This window comes from Plutella xylostella, chromosome 8 (assembly GCF_932276165.1).
Source record: "Plutella xylostella chromosome 8, ilPluXylo3.1, whole genome shotgun sequence".
Lineage (NCBI taxonomy): Eukaryota > Metazoa > Arthropoda > Insecta > Lepidoptera > Plutellidae > Plutella > Plutella xylostella.
In genome coordinates, this window is record NC_063988.1 from 3,357,953 (window position 1) to 3,382,505 (window position 24,553).

Genomic DNA, 24,553 nt, shown 5'->3' on the forward strand with positions numbered 1-24,553 from the left:
TATTGAAAAATCAGCCTTAGTGAGTTTTTCCTGTCAACCGACGATATAAGAAAAAAAACTTTACTCATACTTATTTGATTTCAATATAATTATTTAATATACACAAACTGAGTGGATTGTATAATTCATTGTCTTCGTCCAATCGAAACAATCCTCTTCAAAATGTGCCGAACACAATTTTTGTATGTTTCCTTGGTTCTCAATTTTTGCGACCGGTAATGTCTATCCATTTTCTTGATATTTTTTTTTCTGTCGGAAACCTATGAAAGAGATAAATGGATGAGCATGAGCATTATAATCGTGGGCCAAATATGTGATGGGGTTTTTTTTTAAAGGAAACACGTATTTCGTATCAATACAATAAACTTTATATTATACAGAAGAAATCACACATGGAAGAAAAAAAAAGAAACGAACGTTTCCTCACAATGAGAGGCACCTCATTTGAAAGAGGAGAATGACTTCTACAAAATACAATCTTCACAAAAACCGAATTCGTGCGCCCCATTTGTAAACCCAACCCGATTCCGTTACAATTTCTAGTATTTTCTTTGCATACTATAATATTTGTGGGTAAAATAAATTTTCAATAACTTGCAACACCATGTGATTTGTTATGATATGGTACCTCGTAATTTTTACTTAAAACTGATACTAAAAGACCTTACAGTATTAAAATTAGTATCGTTTTATATTAAAATCGAGCCAATAGATAGTACTATGATGAATGTAAGCTTGTTAAACTTGATAGTATCTACTTACATGTGAAAATATATCTCATCCATCATTCCATCGTGTTTTCGTTCAATATGCTCTATACAACCGAACAAAATCCACCCACCCATGTCACACACTCGTTAAGTGATGATAATAGTCTAATAAACTTAATAAACACCCACAAATCACTAGCAAATCAAAAATAAATAGCATTTAGAAAATTTTGTTGTAACCGTCAGCCTTTGTTTGGCAAAGATTTTTCATTTGTTTCATTGTTTGGCAAAGAGAACTGACGTAAACAGGCGCCACAGCAAAAAGGACAAAAAACATTTACAGCTTAACGTTTCTTTCTTACGCTTAATGTAGCTAAGCGTCTCTTTTTCGCAATGTCAGAACTGTCACGATTATACCCCTGTGCCCGTACCCCATTTTTGTTAAACCTAATATAAAAAAAAAAAACATTGACAAGTCAAGTCAAATGACAAACACAGAGTACATTATTTGATGACAAATCTGCAAAATGCACACAGACAAATATGTTCAAAACAGATTCACATATTCTTCGTCTTGTTTTGTAACATCATGATTCATGATCAAGAAAGGACAGCACGAAAGAAGCCTCCCCTAGTGAAGTATCAGCTGTGGCTACCCTGGGAAGCAATCATGAAGCAATGAATATTTTCTATGGGAATATTATGGACAAGACTCAGGGACAAGATCTTCTCGTTAAGCTGCGTACAGACCGGCCCAACGAACGGCCAACAAACGCCCAACGTTGGATATTTATCATACATAATACAGGGCAGATTGCAGCAACAAAGGTCAACGAAACCCGTTCGTGAGCGTTCGTTTGGCCGGTCTGTACGCAGCTTCTGATAGGTACTAAGTTGGCCTTGTAGTGGAGGATCTCAGAATAATAACGGCCAAATATTTATTATTTATTATTATTTAGAAAGTGTTGCGTGGGGTGCGATGGATGACTCATGTTTTTTTTAATAACTATGCTAGGCGGGAATTTTAACTTTCTTTACTTTTTTCTTTGAGATCCATGATCCATTTATTTTACTAAATTTTACTTTGCGTTTGCGAAATTTTATTTTACTCAACAATCAGCGAAGGATTGTTCGTTATTTGTGAGTTTGTGACTTTTGAAATATCATTCAGCTTACCTAAATAAATTAAACATGAAATTGTTAACTCTTTTTAGTAACATAACTAACCTCAACATGTGAGTACTTACCCAGATATATTATTTTCTAAGGTACTTACCTACGTATTATAGATTTAAAGATATTAAAGTACCTAGGTTAAGTACCTCCCGAAATGTAAAGTAAAACATCTAAAGTACCTACCATCTACGTATTAGATACTTACCTAATTAATTATAGGACTCGTATAGTATACTATACCCTATACTATTTTTCAGAATTAAGGATGAATTTGGACCATATCGAGAATACTTTTCATACGTGCCAATAATAAAACTAGTTTTCCCGCTATTTATCAGCCTGATATTATTATCCATTCTAAAACTGTTAAGGAGAAAATCTTCAAACTCTATTCTGGGAAAACGTAAAATTCAAGAAATTGCGTTTCTAAAAGACATCGTTTTAGAAGTACATTATGCAGCATGTGTAAGTAAATTCAAAGATTATTACGCTTCACTAACTAATATTTTTCTGTAGGTACTGGCTGGAATTGTTAATCTCAGTGTCTGAATGAGGAAGGCTAAGGACAGTGTGTTATAGCGCTCTTATTGACTAAACCTATGGGTACTTACCTACCTCCAGTATAAGATTACGCACTCCTCTCCTGCATACCATACCTACCTAGCATTGTGTGCAAGACGCACACTACAATACGTACTTAACAAAATCTTGTGTCGAAGGCCAAGGAGAGTAGTGTGTTATATCGCTCCTATGAACGAGACCTATACCTACGAGTATAATATACAGCATTAGAAGATTACGCACTTCTGCATACCATACGTATCATGGCGTGTAAGACGCACACGACATGACGTGACAAAAGCTTTGCGTCGCGCTCACTCACATCAAAGCTTTGGTCACGTCTTGTCATGAATGTCTTGCGACCCATTGCACTAATGATGAACTTACTGAATGTCGTCCGCAGTACTGCGGTTCCGACTCGGCGCTGATCCGGCGCTGCAAGGCGCTGCTGGAGCTGTACCCGGCCGCGTGCAACATCCCCATGTACGAACATCAATACACGCCGTTCTTGGTAAGTATTGTATATATACATATACCTAGTTATACATTCTCATGGCTTAGTATCCATCCAAACATAAATAGCACATTCCATTCCCATGCTACAATGTAGTCATATAGTATTCAAGAGTGCTGACAAGCCAAGAGGATGTTATGACTAGCCACGGTGGCAACGGCGTCACCGCAGGCGATTCTTAGATTTAAGCTTAGCAAGTAGTTCAGTTCCTGTAGAGACTCCGTCGAGATTAAACGTAATTAATCAAAAATTCTGTGTTTTTAAAAACGGCCTTCCGCGACGCTCTAACTTAACTGGCGCAGCCGGTAGGATATTTTCATGCGCTTTTCTCGCGTATAGAGGACTATATTTTGTCTTTCCGTGGGGAAAATAGCGACGTTTTCGCGAGTGTGAAGAAGAACCAGAAAACAAATAAATTTGTTAAGTGCGTTGGGTACGTTTTTGAGACACATCATCAGCTGACAACTGGAGGATATGGCGAGCGGTGTGTGAGTAAACCTTTTCACTATCCTGTCTTGTCCCATCTATTCCTTTTTGCTGGTAAACCTAATCTGATAGTTATCTGATTTTCATTTAGAGTACAAAAATAGACTCTCTATGTAACTGGTAGTTATCTGATATCATTTAGAGTACAAAAATCGACTCTTTATGTAGTTAAGTTTATAGTTTTAGGTGAATTAGATTAATTATTGTGACAAAAATAGCACGGTAGTTATCTAATATCATTTAGAGTACAAAAATCGACTCTTTATGTAATTAAGTTTATAGTTTTATGAAAATTAGTTTAGTTATTGTGACAAAAATCGCACAAAAAGTAGGCTAGTAATTGTGACAAACATAGCACAAAATTAGATTAGAAATTGTGACAAAAATCGCACAAATTAGGATTAATTTAGTTAAGATAATTAGATTAAATATAATAAAATGGCAACTGCCCAAGAAAACCATACAGAAGAGCAGATAAGAATTATCCCGAGAGATCTTTTGTGTTTGATACCTAAGTTCAATGGTGAACCGGGACACCTAAACCTATATATAAGAAAGTCTCAGTACATTTTGAGGAGCTTTTCCATTCAGGGAAATGCAGCTCAAAACCTGTATGTTTTTCATGCCATTACAAGCAGGCTCGAGGGCAAAGCTGCGTCTTTGCTCAGCGAACGAGAAGATATAACAACTTGGGAACAACTGTGTGCATTGCTACTACAACATTTCGGTGACCCTAGATCCGAAGAATGCATCGCAATTACGTTAGAATCGTTAAAAATCAAACCTGGCGAATCGTATATAGATTTTTGTAGTAGAATTCAATTAACGAAGAGCGCATTACTGTCCAAGGTTAATTTAATTGTAGACGAAGGTGTAAAAGCTGCAAAGATGATCATTTATAATAATTCGGCATTAAATGTCTTCCTCTATAATCTACCCGAGGACATGATACGAATAGTTCGTTTAAAGGGATGTACCACCCTAGAGGCGGCTTTAAGCGTCGTCACTGAGGAAATTAATTTCCAATTTCAATACAACTCGAAAAATAATAAATCCACCAAATTAACTTCACCCCACTCAAATACACCTAATGTTGTTATTCCACAGCAAAACCCTGGATTTAAGTTTGGAATTAATAATAATAATAATAACCAACAATTCCGTGGTGGCCTAAACCAAAATGCAGGATTTAGACCACAACAAAATTTCAAATTTGGTATACCTAACCAACAGATAAATAACAATTTCAGACCCAATAACCCACAGCAAAACTTCCGTTTTGGAATTCCAAACCAACAAAATAACTTCAAGTTCGGCATACCGAACCAGCAGTGGCGTCCACCGATGCAACAGCAACTTAACGCGCAACACGGAAAACAAAATAAATTTAAATTCGGTATTCCACCTAACAACCAAAACAATAAACCAATAACCACTGACGTCTCCATGCGCACAGCTGCACCCCTTCGACAAAACATGTTACAAGAAAATAACGTCTTTTATTCCAACGAATTAGACGCGCAGGAAAATCACCTTTCCTCGGAAAATTACTATTCACCGGAAAACGATGAACAGTACGGCTATTACTCGGATTTTACACAATCAGATGACGTAATTTACGAACAAAATGATGAAAACCAGGATTTTCAGATAGAAGCCTCGGAAATAAATCAGAAATAATACATTTAAACTGCGATAGCATTTTAAAATTACCACACATAGTACTACCTGAAATAGGGGCTAGATTTATGATAGATACCGGCAGTACTAGGTCTTTCATAAGTCCAAAGCTTGTAGAAAAATACTTTACCGACTATAAATTTGAAGAACCCTTCGAAGTCATCAGTACGCATGCCCGTAGTACTCACAGTGAGGCTATATACATCCCTCTACTGAAAACTTTCAGGAGCACCCTACGACACAAATTCTTTATCTATGATGTAGACAAGAGATATGACGGCCTCATAGGTTCAGATTTGTTAAAACAGTTAGGCGCTACGATTAACATGGATCACCAAGTGCTACAGACGCGCGATACGTGTATACCTATTATATATACACCACCTCATGAGATATGTCTGGAACCGCGAACAGAGACACGCGTTAAAATACCTACCAACTTACAGAACGGTACAGCCATCGTAGACTTCCTTTGTTTCGGTGAAGGCGTTCGTATGCCTACAGCTTTAGTTACATGTGTTGATTCGTTTGCCCATACTGTAATTCAAAACACAACAGATAAAATTGTCCATTTAAAGTTTTCCGAACCCATTAAAGTCACAAAATTTGATAACGAGGAGTGCCTAGTCAACTGCACACCGATGGAGATTGACGAAGTAGCTCCCAGAGAAATAGATGACATGCTAAAACAGAACTTATGTAAACTACGTTTGGAACACACTAATAATGAAGAACGTCATTGCATACAGCAACTCTGTTATGAATATAGAGATATATTTTATTGTGAAAATATACCACTCTCATTCACAAATCAGGTTAAACACCAAATTAGAACCAAAAATGAAGATCCAATCTATATTAGACCTTATAGGCATCCACCCGTACAAAACGAGGAAATTCAAAGACAAGTCGATAAGTTGTTAAAGGACAACGTAATAACTGAGTCACACTCTCCGTGGAGTGCACCCGTACATCTTGTGCCCAAGAAAATGGACGCAACAGGTGAAAGAAAATTCAGAATGGTTATCGATTATCGGCGGTTGAACGAGATAACTACCGACGATCGGTACCCACTTCCGAACATTACGGAACTTTTTGATAAGTTAGGAAAATCAACATACTTTTCCACCATTGATTTAGCTAGTGGTTATCACCAAATCGAGATGGAAAAGGCTGACAGACACAAAACGGCATTCACTACCCAGTCCGGTCATTATGAATTCACGCGCATGCCCTTCGGCTTGAAAACCGCGCCGGCAACATTCCAAAGGACTATGGATAATGTACTTAGGGGACTAAGTGGCATACATTGTATGGTCTATTTGGACGATATTATTTGCTACTCAAATAGTTTACAGGATCACCTGGAAAAACTCCGGAAAATTTTCGATAGGCTCCGGGAAACAAATCTTAAAGTGACCTTAGATAAGTGCGAATTTCTTAGAAAAGAAGTACTCTATTTAGGACACGTGATCACAAAGGATGGCCTTAAGCCAAATGACGACAAAATAAAAGCAGTTTTAGATTTTCCGATACCTAAAACACCCACAGAAATAAAAAGCTTCTTAGGCTTAGTCGGCTATTACAGGAAATTCATAAAAGACTTTTCCAAAATAACTCAACCGTTAACTTCATGCCTCAAGAAAAGAAACAAGGTAGAAATAACGCCGCAATATATAAATGCCTTCGAAAAATGTAAAGAGCTTCTAGTAAATGCTCCACTCCTTCAATTTCCCGACTTTTTCAAGCCTTTCATACTTACTACCGATGCATCAAACTATGCTGTTGGTGCTGTGCTTTCTCAGGGACCCGTAGGATCCGATAGACCCATTGCTTACGCAAGTAGGACACTTAACGAAGCCGAAAAGCGTTACAGCACAATAGAAAAGGAGCTACTGGCTATTGTCTGGGCTACGAAGCATTTCCGCCCGTATTTATACGGCAGAAAATTCATTATATACACAGATCATAGACCACTTGCCTGGCTCAACTCATTTAAAGAACCCAATAGTAAGCTAACGCGTTGGAAGTTGCGACTATCTGAATTCAATTTTGAAGTAATATACAAAAAGGGACGTCAAAACACAAACGCTGACGCGCTATCGAGAATTAAATTAAATGTACTGGATAAAGACAACATTTCAATGGATGTTAATTTAGATCAGGAAAATAGTATACCTATAATCGAATTATCATCAGACTCGGAAAAAACATTAAGCATACCAACAAATAGGCCTAGATCTCCATTTTCCATTCCATCACCCACTTCCAGCACAATTACAGGTAGCGAAGGTAAAGAGACAATTGCATCCGTTACAGCCCATTCAGCAGATGACATAGACACCGTAGGTATTCCCATTCTGAAAGAAGCCGTAGATACAAAACAAAACCAAATCCTTGTCTATTCCTGGAATAGAAACGAAATTTCAGTGAAAAACCTATCTAATAAAAAACAATCGATTTTGGAAGTACACTTACCGTTAGATGCACCAAACCTCATCAAAGAATTCCTGAAAACACATATTAAACCAAAAAAGAAATATTTCCTTTATTTCGACGAAAAACAACATCGCATCCAATTCACCCAAGCAACAATATCATTATTCCAAAAAGATACGGTAAAATTATTCGAATGCACGGAAAGAGTAATTTACGTCGAAGACGAAAATGAACAACGCGAAATAGTTCTCAAATACCATCAAGGGAAAACTTGCCATCGGGGGATTAAAGAAACCATAACCCATCTCCGTCGTACGTATTTCTGGAATAACATGAATGAAACGGTAGCAAGCATCATTAATGCATGCGAAGCTTGTAAAAAATTAAAATACGACCGAAAACCGTTTAAACCCGAATTACAACTCACCCAAACTCAAAACCGACCTTTTGAGGAAATCTTTATCGACCTGTTTTCCATAGAAGGAAAATCATTTCTTACTATAATAGACGCCTTCAGCAAACTTGGTCAAGCATTTGAAATACCTAACAAATCCACACCTGAAGTAGTAAGAGCGCTTATTAAATACTTCTCTATATATGGAGTACCCGGAAAAATAAGTTCTGATCCTGGATCAGAGTTCAACAATGTACTTATGCGTGAGACCTTAGACTTTTACAAAATCCGTTTACACATAGGGACACCTCATAATCCGACCTCTATGGGTTTAATAGAGCGATTTCATTCAACCATCTTAGAAATATATCGCCTAGCCAAATACGAACACAAAATCACTGACGCAGCAACAGTAATGACGTATGCAGTGATGTCATACAACCAAACCATACACTCAACTACAGGTCTTACACCATTCGAGGTTGTTTTTGGACACACAGACGCTAATAGTACATTTAACGTGAAATTCGAACAACAGTATCACCAAAAACTAATAAGCGATCACGCGAAAAGGACTAAATACCTATATAAATACCTAACAGATCATATGATCAATAAAAAGGAGAAGATTATTCAAAAACGCGACGGTGAGACCGACTTTAATATAGATTGCGGTGACACAGTCTTTGTTAAAGGGGTAAATAACCGACGTAGTAAGAGTAGTAGGGATTCACGGGTTCTGGCTCACTTCCCCGCCTGCTCCACCTGCCCGCCCCTGCCCCCTCCGAGGCGCTGTCTTTGGCGATCCTGCAAAAAGCTCGCCGCGAATAAACTTTATTAAGGCAATTAGCGCCCCGCGGTTTTATTCGCGATCCGCGACTTTTTCTAATTGGAATGAATCTTATTGCGACACGCTTTCCTATTGGGTCCGACTCTTTCCTGTAGTAGTAGGGATTCACGGGTTCTGGCTCACTTCCCCGCCTGCTCCACCTGCCCGCCCCTGCCCCCTCCGAGGCGCTGTCTTTGGCGATCCTGCAAAAAGCTCGCCGCGAATAAACTTTGTATACAAGTAAGTACCTATTGTGTAGGTAGAATATTATCGGTTGATTTTAAGCATATCTACTAACCACTCCTCCTCGCGTTGCTCGTCGTCGCACCTACCTACAGGCTTTCATTAAGTATGAGTGTGTGACTGTTATTTGAAATAACATGGTATCCAATGGATAATATTTATCAGCCTTACTTCATTCAATGCATTACTAGCGACTGTAATAATTAAAAGACATTATTACTGGTGAATTAAACATCCATCTCCGTGTCTTTACTAAATAACATAAAGCGTAAACACTTGTACGCAGTGGCTGATAGCGTTATAAACCGAGTTCTAAAAACATAGTTATGTAAAGTGAAATCAATAATTATACGTACCTACATGCAAACATTACGTTTTAATTACCTTCCTAAAGTTTTTTTCACCCACCAACGGTTCGATGCCAAGAATTTGTCCCTAAGTAGGTAATATTTTTTTTGGTAAGCATCCCAAAACAATAAATAACTCCAGATATGTCGCGCTTTGGGTGTTCGATGCTAACCCTAATCAATCACTCAATATAAGTGCAAAGGTAATATAAAAAATACTGTGGGCTGGCGTCTGAAATAAAAAAACACTAGCTTGTACATACGTGTCTGCGCGAAGTGTTATGGGAATATCAATTTTATTTGTATGCCGATAAAGGAATCAATGTGGGATTTTAAAAAATGAACAAGTCTCGACCAGTTTTCACCTAACACAAGTGTGTTTGGTTTAATCTCGATAAAGATTGGGATCGTGTACAAAAAATACCCCCGAAAACCGCATTCCGCGTATATAAAACGCGCTGCATGTCAGATCTCAAACATATCAGCCTGGCTCTCTACTGAGTGAGTTTATAATTATTGTGTATTGTGCTACATAGATACCTGCAGCGTCCAGACATATGAATGTAAGTTATGTTTTGTATCTAATCACTTTCCGTTGAATATGTATAATAGTCCATTACTTTGTGTACATTGCATGTGAGTCAAAAGCACCTCAGTGTTTTAACTTACTTTTATTCTTACCCGTATTTTTTGTGCAAGTAACACTATAGTTAGTTGTCATGGCATAGTAGGTAATTCGTTCACCCATTTCATCAGTATTAAACCGTAACTTTACGCATGTCTCTGCTTTCCACCCCCCAACATAAGATAATGTGCATCATCTATTTTTTACCGTAGTAAAACCAAGTAAATTTATTTGTTTTAGCCATCAACAATAATTGACGACTGCGACTACACGATGAAAAATTACTATTATCCGAGCCCTAGTGATGATGAAATACTATCACCATCACTTCTCCTGAAAAAACCGACTAAACGGATTCACGAAAATATTGATTCATATTTTGAAACTCCCTCGAAGAAATCTAAGAGCAAAACATTATCTTCGACAGTCGGACGTGCTGCCTGCGGGGGTATTTCATATATATCCACCAATGAAGACGACGGATCTAAAGCGTCACACCTCATAAAAATTGAAATGTACGATATGAAAAAATTGAAAGATTTACCACCCAGCGAACATTGGAAAAAAGCTGATATGCGAATCAAGCTGTATTGCACCTCTGATCATATTCTTTTCCATGATACTAATCAACTCATGTTTTCTATAACAAAACAAATAGCTACAAAGACAGATTGCAAAAAATATTTTCTCGAGACATCGAAGTAAAAATAATAATGTACCACGACCCCCGGCGCACAGACCACACACAACTGCTACACTACCGAGACGCCCCTCTATTTCCTTCGTACTATATAAACACGCGACATTGAACTGTGACTACACTTCCCTTCTCAAACTCAGCTGCAAACATGGATCTCTCTCTCGATTCGTCAAGCTACGATGCAGAGCTACTGAAGGCTTTAGCTGACTACGAAAATCAGGAAACGTACGTAAGTGAACAGTTATTTTATTTTACTATTTCTATGTATACTTATATGTAATTTGATGAAAATAGTGATGGTGTGTGAATATTAGTGGGGAGGGGGTGGATACACGCAGTATAAATGTTTTATTCTTAAATTTGTACTCTCACAACTGTGTTTGCGTTCAATTGTTTAACAATGATGAATTTTACTTATGAAGATTTATTACTTTTAAACAAAACTTTATTGTTGGATAAATTTAATAAATACATTCGATTATGGTATATAAATGGGGTCTTACCATCTTCACTTAAAAATGATTCAAACGTGATTCCTTTTTACACCCCTTGTAAAGGACATCCTATCAACTCTTCTTTATTAAATAATACCGATGAGATAGATGGAGTACATATCATGCAAGCATATTGTAACACTTGTACAAGATCGGAGACTAGCACATCAATTTCATTAGGTAGCTACTAATAGTTAAATATCTGGATAGGACAATGCAAATATTCTGTATAAATTATGCTTTTAATGTCTATGTATTTCAACTAAGTTGTAATTTATTCATAGATTAACTGGAAATGGAAGAAAAAGAAAATGGGGTGATGTCATCACCCCTTCAACGTCGGCCGCTGCAACGAACAACGACCCCTCCCAGGCAGCCCTCCAGGCAACACCTCTAGAAGAAGATACCCCTCCAGGCAACAAAATTAAATGTGATGCGTGTCAAGTTCACATTGGGAAGAGGTACTTTTCACGTCATTTAAATAGCAAATTACATAGGGAAAAGGTTTTAAGAAACCATGAAACATTAGAAAATGTGAAAATAATTGAAAGCGCATTTGGACAACGAGTGAAATCCTATCGTATTCAGCTCGACTCATCTAATTTAAATAGTTCTGTATCAACAGATTGTGTAATAACACCCGAGGTATACTTCGAAAAAATTAAAAATAAAATATTTAAACTACTAATGGATAACATAGATTGCCATTCATTCATCAAAGTAAATTTTGTTTTACACGCAGAATTCATTCAAATCACTAAAGACTTAGTTAATTCTTTCGATTTCCAGGGGTATAATTATAGTTTTTGCAAGGGGGATGATATTGAGTTAGATTTTGAACAAGTTGTTGTTGAGTTTTCCAACAAATTAGGCGAATTCGAAAAAAAGGACAGTGGATGGAGTCTAAAAAAAATCTTATATGTTGATATGAACGTAAATAAATTTAATCCATTGCGGGGCTCATCATATATTGATTTACCAATTGATATCAAACATAAAAAAGCAGTACTAAATATAAAAAACTCAGATTATGAATGTTTTTCGTGGGCAGTGTTAGCGGGGTTATACCCCGTAAATAAAAATGCAGAGAGAGTGGCAGCATATTTACCCAACAAAAACAAATTAAATTTTGGTGACATAAATTTTCCAGTAAAACTACGAGATGTGAAAAAATTTGAAAATTTAAATAATATGAGCATTAATGTTTTTGGATTAGAATACAATAATGAAACAAAGAAAAATGAAATCATAGGCCCCTTACATTTTACGAAACATCGAATGCCTACTCATCTAAATTTATTATATTTAACAAATGGCTCGAATGGTCATTATTGCCTCATAAAAAACATGTCTCGATTACTTAGCAAGCAGATAACCACATCAAATGAAGCAATTCATATTTGTGATGGGTGTCTTTTACATTTCTCAAACAAAGAGCATCTCAATCTGCATCAAAAAAATGATTGCGTTAATATACGAACTGAATTACCTAGTGCACGAAACACAAAACCCAACTGGTTTGGAGAGCACACGAGTAGTGATAAGTTAAAATTCGATAAATATGACAGACAGATGAGAGTGCCCTTTGTGGTGTATGCAGACTTTGAAGCGTTTGTTACGCCAATACCATCATGTGATAATGATCCCGAGAAGTCGCATACAAATAACATTCAAAAACATAATGTTTACAGTTTCGGTTACTATCTAAAATGTGCGTATGATGATAAACTTTCCAAGTACCAAACTTATATGGGTGAAGATTGCCCTAACGTATTTCTAAAATATTTAAAAAAAGATTTAGAGCTCATAACTAAAAAAAATTCTTTTGTTAAATCACCTTTGCCATTGACGGATGAAGATAAACTTAATATATCTCAAAGTCAACAGTGCTATATTTGCAGTAAAGATTTAAATCATGATGCCACCATTGATCATAATTGGCACACTGGAGCTTATAGTGGAGTTGCGCACAGCATGTGTAGTTCAAAATACAATCCACCTAGATTTTTACCTGTATTTCTACATAACTTAAGCAATTATGATGCACATTTTATCGTACATGCATTAAACTTTGATTCAGGAAAAATCGATATTATACCCCAAAACAAAGAAAAATATATTTCTTTTTCTAAACAAATTAAAGTGAATAACCATAATGTTAGCTTGAGGTTTCTCGATTCGTTTAAATTTATGGCTAGCAGTCTAGATAAGTTGGCTCAAAATTTGAGGTCTGATCAATTTAATGAGCTCAAAAGAGTATTTCCAAAGGAGGACGATTTCAAACGATTAATAAAAAAAGGTATATATCCCTATGAATACACCACGTCTTTTGATAGTTTAAAACAGTGTTTTTCAACCTGTGGGTCGCGACCCCCTGGGGGGTCGCGAAGCTTCTGTAGGGGGGTCGCCAAAGGGCGAAAAAACAGGGAACTTTAATAAAAAACAATAAATACCATTAGTATTAATTTATTAAGAAAGACTCTTACTTTAAAAATACTTTTACTTAAAATTTTCTTAAATGCAAAGGCTGATCTTGTTTTTTATTAATTAAATTACCTCATTGTGGGTCTGTTTTAGTACAATAAACCACATCCACACAGTAAGGCAGATTACACAGAAGACCGAAGATTATAATCAGCCTCTGGGTACACTACATAATTCCGAATTACTTTTTTACGAATATGAAAATAACGATTTTTAAAATTTCGAATTTCATAGTTCCGAATAATTCACAATCCCGAATTTTAAGTTTCCGAATAACGAAAATCACGAATAGTTTATAAACGAAATTTCAAACAACACCTTTATTAAAATGACGAAAGTCAATTTTCCGAATATTATTATTTCGATGTTTCAAAAGTACGATTTTTTATTATATCGAATTGTTAAAATTACGAATCCCGAAGTTTTAATATTCCGAAAATACGAATTCCCGAATGTTTCTTAGATAACAAAAAATGTTTATATGAATAATGCAGCATAATGCGTTTAAAAACAATATTTTTTAAGCTATATTATGTGAAACGCTCCGCTCCGCTTCGCTGCGCTCCGCTTTGTTTTTCGATATCTATGTGCACCTAACACGCTCCTCCTCGCTTTGCTCGTCGTCGCACCTATCTTTAGGTTTAGGTCCTAAGGTTTTTAAGTTTAAACACCATAAAAATCCTAGCAATTGTTTTGCTCTAAATTTGAAACGCTCCGCTCCGCTTCGCTGCGCTCCGCTTTGGTTTTCGATATCTATGTGCACCTAACACGCTCCTCCTCGCTTTGCTCGTCGTCGCACCTATCTTTTGGTTTTGGTTCTAAAGTTTTAAAGACGTTTATGTTTTTTTGTCAAAATCACGAATTATCATATTTCCGATCGGGATTTGACTTTTTCGTGATTATAATAAATCGGTATTTTATTTTTCGTATATTAAAGTAATCGTATTTTTTAACATTCGTATATTTAACAATCGTAATAACAATATTCGTGATTATAATATTCGAAATTATAATTTTCGTGATTATTATAATTCGGTATTTAAAAAAATCGGTATTGCAATATTTCGTAAATTACATATTCGGGGTTATCAAATTCGGAAAAATGTTTTTCGGAATATTTGGGTGTTCCCTCAGCCTCTGTATCTAGCCTTTGTGGACTATGAAAACGCCTTCAACTCCATCGAAACATGGGCAATTTTGGAACCGTTGCAGAGATTTCAAATCGACTGGCGCTATATCGAGGAGTTGAGGAGTCTGTACGATGCCGCTGGACAATGGACATGGCAAATGTATAAATGTGTGACACCTCTCTGCTTCACGGACGACATCGTTATTATGGCAGAATCTCTGCAGGAACTCAGCTGGATGATGGGAGTGGCCTAAATGCAGCTTCCCAAGGGTATAAATTTGGACAAGACGAAAGTCATGTACAATGCTCACATCGAACCGGAGCCGGTGATCGTTGGTGAGGCAACAATCGAAGTTGTGCAAGAATATGTCCACCTCGGGCAGACTATTCGGCTAGGCAGAAGCCACTTCTACAAGGAGGCTGCAAGGCGCATCCAACTGGGTTGGCCTGCATTCGGAAAACTTCGTCAGCACGTATTCTACTTGGCCATCCCTCAGAGCCTGAAGACTAAATATTTCAACCAGTGCGTCCTGGCAGTGACGACGTATGGTGCAGAGACGTGGGCATTGACGGTAGGACTAGTCCACCGATTTAAAGTCGCTCAGCGTGCTATGGAGAGAGCTATGCTTGGGGTTTCTCTGATAAATCGTATCAGAAATGATGTTTTCCGTCAGTCAGAGGATTAAGATTACTGACATAGCTGTCAAAATATGCAAGCTGAAGTGCTGGTCATATCTGCTGAAGAACCGATAACCATTGGGGTAAACGAGTTCTAGAGTAGAGACCACGAATAGGTAAATGTAGCGTGGGAGGTCTTCCTGCCTGGTTCAAAGACGACGACCACAAGTATTTATTTTATTGAATCTTTTTATTTTCAATTCACCCTTGAAAACTTTTATTCAAGATACCTATTTAAATGCTCAAAAAAGTCAAAAAGAAAAAGCTAATTTCGAAAAAGAAATTCCGGGTCGCAATAGCATTAGTTTCCTATGTACATGGCCACACGTATCCGATGCAATGTGTGTAATTGTATAATAATGTGATATGTATGTTAAATCTGATAAGTATGTACTACTTCGATCCTAATCATGGAGACCATAAATACGTCGTATGGAATGAATATTGGGAATACTGTAACATACACATAGGTACGTACATGATAAAAAACCGAAAGGGTCAAGGGGGTCGCGAAATATTTTTTTATACCAGGGGGGTCGCGTCATGAAAAAGGTTGAAAAACACTGGTTTAAAATGTACATCTTTGCCTGATAAAGAAGATTTTTATAACTCATTAACTAACACAAATGTTTCTGATGAAAATTATAAACATGCCCAGGACATATGGACACATTTTAACTGTCATGATATGAGTGATTATTCGAATTTATATTTAAAAACCGATGTGTTGTTGTTAGCCGACATCTTTGAAAATTATAGGAATGTTTGTTCTAAGACGTATGGATTAGACCCAGCACATTATTTTACTGCACCGGGATTAAGTTGGGACGCTATGTTAAAGTATACACAAATTGAATTGCAGCTTTTGACTGATTTTGATAAAATATCTTTTATAAAAAAAGGTATACGGGGTGGTATTTCCCTATGTAGCAATAGATATGCGAAAGCGAATAATATTTTCATGAATGACTATGACAGTCGAGTACCACCTTCGTTTTTGATTTATCTTGACGCTAACAATTTGTATGGGTGGGCTATGTCACAATATCTTCCGACAGGTGAATTCGAATGGGTAGAAGAAAGTGTCAATTATAATATACCTGATAATTCTGAATATGGTTATATATTAGAAGTTGACTTGATATATCCTCATCATTTACACGATTCTCACTCCGATTTGCCTTTCTGTCCTGAAACAATTTGCACGCCAAACAGTAACGAAAAAAAATTAGTACCAAATTTAAAAAACAAAATAAAATATATCATTCACTATAGAAATCTTAAACAATGTATTGAAAACGGTTTAGAACTAACTAAAATTCACAGAGTTTTAAAATTCAAACAAAGTGACTGGTTAAAAAAATATATTGATTTGAATACTTCAATGAGAACTTCAGCCGTAACTGATTTTGAAAAAGACTTTTTCAAATTAATGAATAATGCCATATTTGGTAAAACAATGGAAAACATAGAAAAACGTGTGAATGTTCACTTAGTTACGCAATGGGAAAATAATGGGAAAATTCAAGGTGCACAAAGTTTAATTGCCCGACCAGAATTTCACAGTGCATCATGTTTTTCTGAAAATTTGATTGCAGTTCAATTAAATAAAACAAAACTTTTATATGATAAACCAATTTATCTCGGCTTTTGCATTCTGGATATTTCCAAAACACTGATGTACAAGTTTCACTACTCATATATGAAAAACAAATTTAACGATAGGTTAAAATTGATGTACACTGATACTGATAGTTTAATATATCACATTCAAACCGAAAATTTATATAGCGACATAAAGTCAAATTTAAAAGACTATTTTGATACATCTGATTATTCAATCGATAATCGTCATAATTTTCCACTTGTTAACAAAAAAAAGATAGGATTTTTTAAAGATGAAAATAATGGAAATATTTTCAGAGAATTTGTAGGTTTACGTTCAAAAATGTATGCAATCGAGGTAGAGAATGATTTTATTGCTAAGGCGAAGGGCATAAATAAATCTGTAACTAAGACGTTTCAGCTAAATGACTATAAAAGATGTCTATTTAATCAAACCCGAAAAATCGATTGTATGTTAAGATTTAAATCAATAAAACATGTTATATTTACACAAAAATGCTCCAAAATTTCACTGTCTCATAATGATACGAAGCGAAAATTATTGGAAAACTCAACCGATACTGTTGCCTGGGGGCATTATAAGATGTCTGAATAATTTTTAAGTTTTTGTAGTTTTAAAAATAGTTTAAGATTTTTAACATTGTTGTGTGTGTCTGTGTCTGTGCTATGCTTCTGCATATATGTTTTTTGTATTGTGTGTACTAATTATTATATTTAGTTTTAAATAACCAATAAGCGTGTTTAGTTTGTATGTAGGTTTATTTTTAGTGTGTAGCTTAAGATTAAATCATAAAATAAATTTATATTTTTATAAACACAATCTCATTTTTTATTTATTCATTCAACGCAAATCAGCAGTACTTAGTAGACGTTACTCAAAAATAACAAATAATGCATCATTTTATTCATCCGTTCACAGCTATTATTGGTGGACCTAGTGGCTGTGGCAAAACTAACTTTGTCACAAATTTTATAAAGTATGTTAAAAAATCTGCAACACAAATTTTTCACAAATAACTTGGTGTTATGATGAAATGCAACCATCATATAATTTATTAGAAGTTAACTACCACCAAGGATTGCCGGAACTTACCATGTTTGATGGTAAAACTCCTCATTTAGTAATAATAGATGATTTAATGAGAGAATCCGACGGAAGAATCGTAGATTTGTTTACAAAGGGCAGTCATCATAGAAACCTCAGCATATTTTATATAACACAAAATTTATTTCACCAAGGGAAAGGACAGCGTGATATTTCTTTAAATTCGAGTTATATCATATTTTTTAAGAACCCTAGAGATAAGACTCAAATACGTTATCTAGCTCGTCAAGTTTTCCCTGAGAATCCAAAATTTGTTGAAGAAGCTTATAAAGACGCCACAAAGGAAGCTCACGGATACTTAATGGTTGATCTTAAACAAAATACTTCCGACATTTATCGCCTTAAAACAAATATATTTGAACAGCAGCATTGCATAGTTTATGTACCCAAAAAAGGATTTAAATACGATGTGCAAAAACAAATACCTATCATTTCCAAATAATGCCTGGAAGAGTAACGACTCATAAACATTTCCTCACTGCATTACAAACACTCAAACCGAAGTTTCGTAAAGCACTGTTAAAAGTTTGTAGTGAAGAAGAAATTAACTGTATTTGTGAGTGTATTCACAACGTTTTAAAAGGAAACATTCCTCTTCAAAACAAAGATTCAATTAAATTAAGAAAACATAAAAGTACTTTGAGAAAATTGGTTTCTAAAGGGAAACACCAGTTCAGAAAACATATAATTATCCAGAAAGGTGGTGCATTTTTACCTATTATATTGGGTTCTGTTTTAACCGGATTAATTAATAGTATATTACGGTGAAAACTATAATGGATAATACCAAAAAATTGTTACTTGTGGAACCTGAATTTTTAGAAAAAATTAAGCAAACTGATAAACCTGAAACGACTCTTACTCGGTTAGATGATGAAATGAATAAAATTTTAAATAGTAAGGTAGATGACCGAGAAAAATGGACTTTATACTTACAAACTCTGCAAAGATACTTACATTTTACTGAAGAAGAGCGACAACCGCTGATTACTATGAAGAACAATCTTACCAAGAACTCAGAAGAAAATATAGCGACGACAGTTACCAAATCTGAACCATTAAAACAGGACGTCAGCAATATTAATTATCCGTTATCTGCATACACCCCATCACATTTACTAAAATTAATACCAAAAACTTATTTAAAAAAGGGTGAGTTGCTGCTGGAAAACATCCTGCAAAATAAAGATAGAGTTAATTGGAATGATCGCGGGGAAGTCACCATAAACAATCAACCTATACTGCATAGCAACATTGTGGATTTAATAAATGATGTGTTAAGACCGCTTAAGCGCGCGAAGCCCAGAGGTTGGGAAGTATTTAGTTCACTGCTGCATGATATAAAAGTTCCTCTATATTGCATAGGCAATCCAGCTAACTTAAATTATATAAATTCACTAAATTCAAACGAAATAAACTCCCAATCAAACACTAAAAAGGAAGAGATTAAACAAGCATCTCCTGAAACTGAAATTCAGGAAAACTATACACCGAAGTTAAAAAATATTGGAAAAATTAGTAAGAAAATAGATTGGGAACGATGGACCCCGTACTAGAGATCAACGATATATATTATAATGTATCCCACCCAGCTGGTTACAGCAGTGTCGATAAATTAGCTAAATCTATGAAGGGAAAAATGAAAAAAGAGGATGTGAAAACTTGGTTAGAGGCACAGGAAACTTATACTTTACACAAACCACTTATCAGAAGGTTTCCTAGAAATAAATATGTGTTATCAAATTTTAATGAACTTTGGCAGGCTGACTTAAGTGATATGCAGTCTTACAGTGAATATAATGATGGTTTTAAATATTTGATGTGTGTAATCGATGTTTTCAGTAAATACGCATTTGTTCGTCCAATGAAGAATAAAAATGCTGAAACCTCAAAACAGTGTTTTGAAAGTATATTTCATGCAGCTAAAGCAACTCCTCGTCACATACAATCTGATAAGGGTTCTGAATTTATTGCTAATAGTGTGAGATTATACTTTAAAAGTAAAAATATTAATTATTATACCACTAACAACCCCGATATTAAAGCTAGCATTGTGGAAAGATTTCAGCGAACACTAAAAATGAAGATGTGGCGTTACTTCACACATAAAAATACATATAGATATATTGATATCTTACCAGATTTATTGCATTCATATAATCATAGTTTTCATAGAAGTATTAAAATGGCTCCTTCTGATGTTACATCTGAAAATATTATGACTGTATGGCGCAACTTATACCATACAAAAAGTGCTGATAAAACTCAAAATAAACCTAAATACCGTATTGGAGACTACGTTAGAATAACTAAATACAAACATATATTTCAAAAGGGTTATGAAACAAACTGGAGTGATGAGGTATTTCAGATATTGACTATAATACCTAGATCACCATGGGCAGTTTACACTTTAAAAGATTTACAGGGAGAGGCAATTACCGGTACGTTTTATGAACGCGAGTTACAAAGAGTGATTTATGACCCCACTCGTCAATATAAAGTAGATAAAATAATTCGTTCACGGTATTCTGGTGTCAGAAAGGAAGTGTTAGTGAAGTGGAAAGGTTATCCAAATAAATTCAACTCTTGGATAAAAGCATCCAATTTAGAAAAAATATGATGGAAGAAAGTTTCTATCTCACATTGTTGAGTAATAGCTCAATGTCTTATTTTCCGCAAAACACCACAGCTAATTTTTCAACTATGTTACCCAAAAGTATCAAGTTAGAAGGGGAATGGGTAGTGGGGTTAGTTGAATTTCATTATCCTTGTACTATGTTCAATGTGCAAGAATATGAAAACGTACTTTATATAAAGAAAAATGTAATGATTCCCGATGAAGAAACAATGACGTCAGTAGAGTATAAGTCTCATATTCCAGCTACTAACTATGAAAGTATTGATCAAATGATAAATGCATTAAATGAAAATTCTTTGATAAAAAATAACGTTACATTTTCATACGATAAATCATCAAAAATTGTACATCTTACTGATCACAAAAATGAAACTAAATCAATAAAGTTGACTCCCAAACTTGGCTTACAACTTGGATTTGAACCGTATACAAACATGATTTTAAACTCATATGGAAAATATCCCTACAACTTGTATTTAGGGTTACCATCTCAACTTTTTGTATATTGCGATATAATTGATCCGCAAATGGTCGGTGATGTTATGACGTCTCTGCTAAGAATAATTCCGTTAGATCCTATTAAATATATATACGGTGCACATAGGATGCATACATTTTCACCCGCTCATTACTTACCCATTATGCGTAGGGAATTTGATACAGTAGAAATTGATATAAGAACGAGCACAGGTGGAAAGATACCATTCCAGTTTGGAACTTCGTGTGTTAAATTACACTTTAAACGAATAAAATGAGTCCACAACATCCTTGTCCATATGAAAAATATTACTCACATCAAGCTGGAACAGGAATAGGCATTGTTTACAAAGGTGTACCCCACCAACGAGGACATGGGATAGGTAGCTTTTTAGGTGGGCTATTTCGATCAGTTCTACCTTTATTGTCAAGTGGTGCAAAAGCAGTAGGAAAAGAGGCCTTACATACCGGTGTGGGAATTTTATCAGATATGATAAAATCACAACCATTGGAAGAATCTGTTAAACAACGTCTGAAAATGGCTAGTGCTAACTTGAAAAGGAAGGCTGACTCTAAAGTTGATTCGCTTATGTCTGGCTCGGGGTATAAATTAAAAAGGCTTACACAACGACCAATCATTGCTTCAAAGACATCACAACGAAGAGGTACAAAAAATAAAATCAACAAACGCAAAGTTAATGATATTTTTTCATAATAATAATAATAATAATGTCGTTTTTACACAATAATTCCTGTGAGTGCACAAAATCTGAGTTAGACTTATTTGCTCTTCCATCGACACAAACAAGCATTGAAAGTGGGTTATGGGTTCACTATAAACCAATATCATCCCTGTCCGACGATGGACCCATTGAATTTCAAGTACCCGGAAACGGAGAAGACTATGTGGATTTGAGTCATACGCTACTACACATCAAAGCAAAAGTATTAAACCAGGACTCATCTGTTGTTACTGAGTCAACGAACGTGGCACCAGTAAATAATTGGCTTCATTCCTTGTTTAGTCAGTTGGATGTTTACTTAAATCAGAAACTCGTATCACCACCCAACAATACTTACGCATATCGAGCGTATATAGAAAATTTATTGAACTATGGTCCAGCTGCTAAAGAGTCCCATCTTACGTGCGGTTTGTGGTATGGAGATACCTCAGGTAAAATGGATTCAACTGATGAAGGAAATAAAGGTTTTATTAAACGCAAAGAGTTGGCCAAACAAAGCCGGGAAGTGGAAATGCTTGGTCACGTGCATGCAGATATATTTAACCAAGAAAAATTTTTAATCAACGGTGTTGAAATGCGCGTCAAATTAGTGAGGACAAAGGAAACTTTCAACCTTATGAGTACAACATTAGATGCTAAATTCAAAGTTCAAATCACCGATGCAACTCTCATTATTCGTAGGACACGTATAAATCCATCTGTACTGCTGGCCCATCAGAAAGCTTTGGCCACAACTACAGCTAAATATCCGATAACACGAGCTGAAGTTAAAGTTTTAACAATACCTGCAGGAGTTCAAGGAAAAACGCTGGATAATATATTTTTAGGGCAAATACCCAAAAGATGTATAGTGGGTTTTGTAAACAATATTGCTTTCAATGGTAGTCTGAACACAAATCCTTTTAATTTTCAAAATTATAACATTAACTCTTTTAGTTTGTACGTTGACGGACAACAAATTCCTTCTAAAACACTTCAGCCCTCATTTGAAAATAAAGTATTTACCAATGCTTACCATACTTTGTTCTCTGGCACAGGTATTCACTTTTTGAATGAAGGTAACTCTATATCTAGGGAAGATTTTGCTGACGGTTATTGTTTGATGGCATTCGATTTAACACCCGATTTATCGGCTAATAATAACTCACACTGGAATCTTATAAGGCATGGTAGTCTTAGATTAGAAGTGCGTTTTGATACCGCTCTTACATCTACCGTTAATTGCATAGTGTACGCTGAATTTGATAATGTTCTTGAAATAAATAAAAACCGCGATATAACTGTAGATTATAATAGTTAAATTGAAGTAAGTTTACCATGTATAAAAGATAGAAACTTAATATCCTACTCTTCATTCATAACCATCTGTTCACAATGGATACTTAGCAGATTAAAAACTATTTAGTGGAAATAAGCCCATATTTGATGCATAATGTTTTTGCAGCAAACAGAATTCCACTAAATGTGAGCAGACCCTTTTTTGCAGTAGTTAACTTAGATCCTGACTCAAAACCAGGCTCTCATTGGGTAGCTATTAGTATCGATAGCAATGGTTTGGGGGAATATTTTGACTCATATGGACGTAATGCGTCTAGCTATCATAAATCATTTTTAGCACGTAATTGTCACAATTGGTATTACAACTCTAAAATACTACAAAATTATTTTACAACTGTTTGTGGTGAATATTGTTTAGTCTATCTTTATTTTAAATTTAAAGGATTGTCAATGAAAACTTTTCTTAACTTGTTTACTGAAGAAACTATGTTTAACGATTTACTGGTAAGAGAAATGTTCAATAGTATTTTTTAAAATAAATGATAGTTATTTCAGACCTACTGATTTTTATTTTCCATAATTATACCTACTAACTACCTAACTATATCCCTATTCTATTTTAGTATATGGGTTAGTAAAAGAAAAAAGTTTTACTAATTTACATCAATTTAATGAAATAATTAAAAAAGGGTTGGACTATAACTAAAATTAACATCTAAAGTAAACGGAGACATTTCTTCTGATTCTTCACTCCAAACAATTCTCAAAGGGTTGAATCGCAGAGGCAGCATGGGTGGACTCAGCATAGGTGAGTACGAGGATTGCTCTTGTCGACGTTCATAATCCAAGAGGGCTTCTATTAATGCGGCATCGAACACGGAAGAGTGTAGTGTATAATCCATGGTTGGCGGCAACAGAATACAGGGGCGTCTTGGTAGTGTAGCAGTTGTGTGTGGTCTGTGCGCCGGGGGTCGTGGTACATTATTATTTTTACTTCGATGTCTCGAGAAAATATTTTTTGCAATCTGTCTTTGTAGCTATTTGTTTTGTTATAGAAAACATGAGTTGATTAGTATCATGGAAAAGAATATGATCAGAGGTGCAATACAGCTTGATTCGCATATCAGCTTTTTTCCAATGTTCGCTGGGTGGTAAATCTTTCAATTTTTTCATATCGTACATTTCAATTTTTAT

The 24,553-nt window shown here is 35.4% G+C and overlaps 2 protein-coding genes across 3 annotated transcripts in view; both read left to right on the forward strand.

The window, feature by feature from the left end:
• Nucleotides 1–1,792: 1,792 nt before the first annotated feature.
• LOC119693056 (ankyrin repeat, SAM and basic leucine zipper domain-containing protein 1-like) overlaps nucleotides 1,793–24,553 on the forward strand; it is a 31,716-nt gene continuing 8,955 nt past the window's right edge. The window contains exons 1-3 of the mRNA XM_048622654.1: nucleotides 1,793–1,945; nucleotides 2,144–2,351; nucleotides 2,851–2,958. Of these exons, the coding sequence (XP_048478611.1) occupies nucleotides 1,902–1,945; nucleotides 2,144–2,351; nucleotides 2,851–2,958 (360 nt within the window). The 5' untranslated portion in view covers nucleotides 1,793–1,901. The remainder of the gene's footprint in view (nucleotides 1,946–2,143; nucleotides 2,352–2,850; nucleotides 2,959–24,553) is intronic.
• Nucleotides 9,538–24,519, forward strand: LOC125488888. 2 transcript variants are annotated; one of them, XM_048622650.1, is made up of 4 exons: nucleotides 9,538–9,942; nucleotides 10,245–10,929; nucleotides 11,483–13,533; nucleotides 16,056–24,519. In XM_048622650.1, the coding sequence occupies exons 2-4, from the start codon at nucleotides 10,853–10,855 to the stop codon at nucleotides 17,708–17,710; spliced, it is 3,783 nt and encodes a 1,260-aa protein (XP_048478607.1). In that variant the 5' UTR covers nucleotides 9,538–9,942; nucleotides 10,245–10,852; the 3' UTR covers nucleotides 17,711–24,519. The 2 variants fall into 2 exon arrangements, with proteins under 2 accessions (XP_048478607.1, XP_048478608.1); XM_048622651.1 differs by having other exon boundaries at nucleotides 9,606–10,933.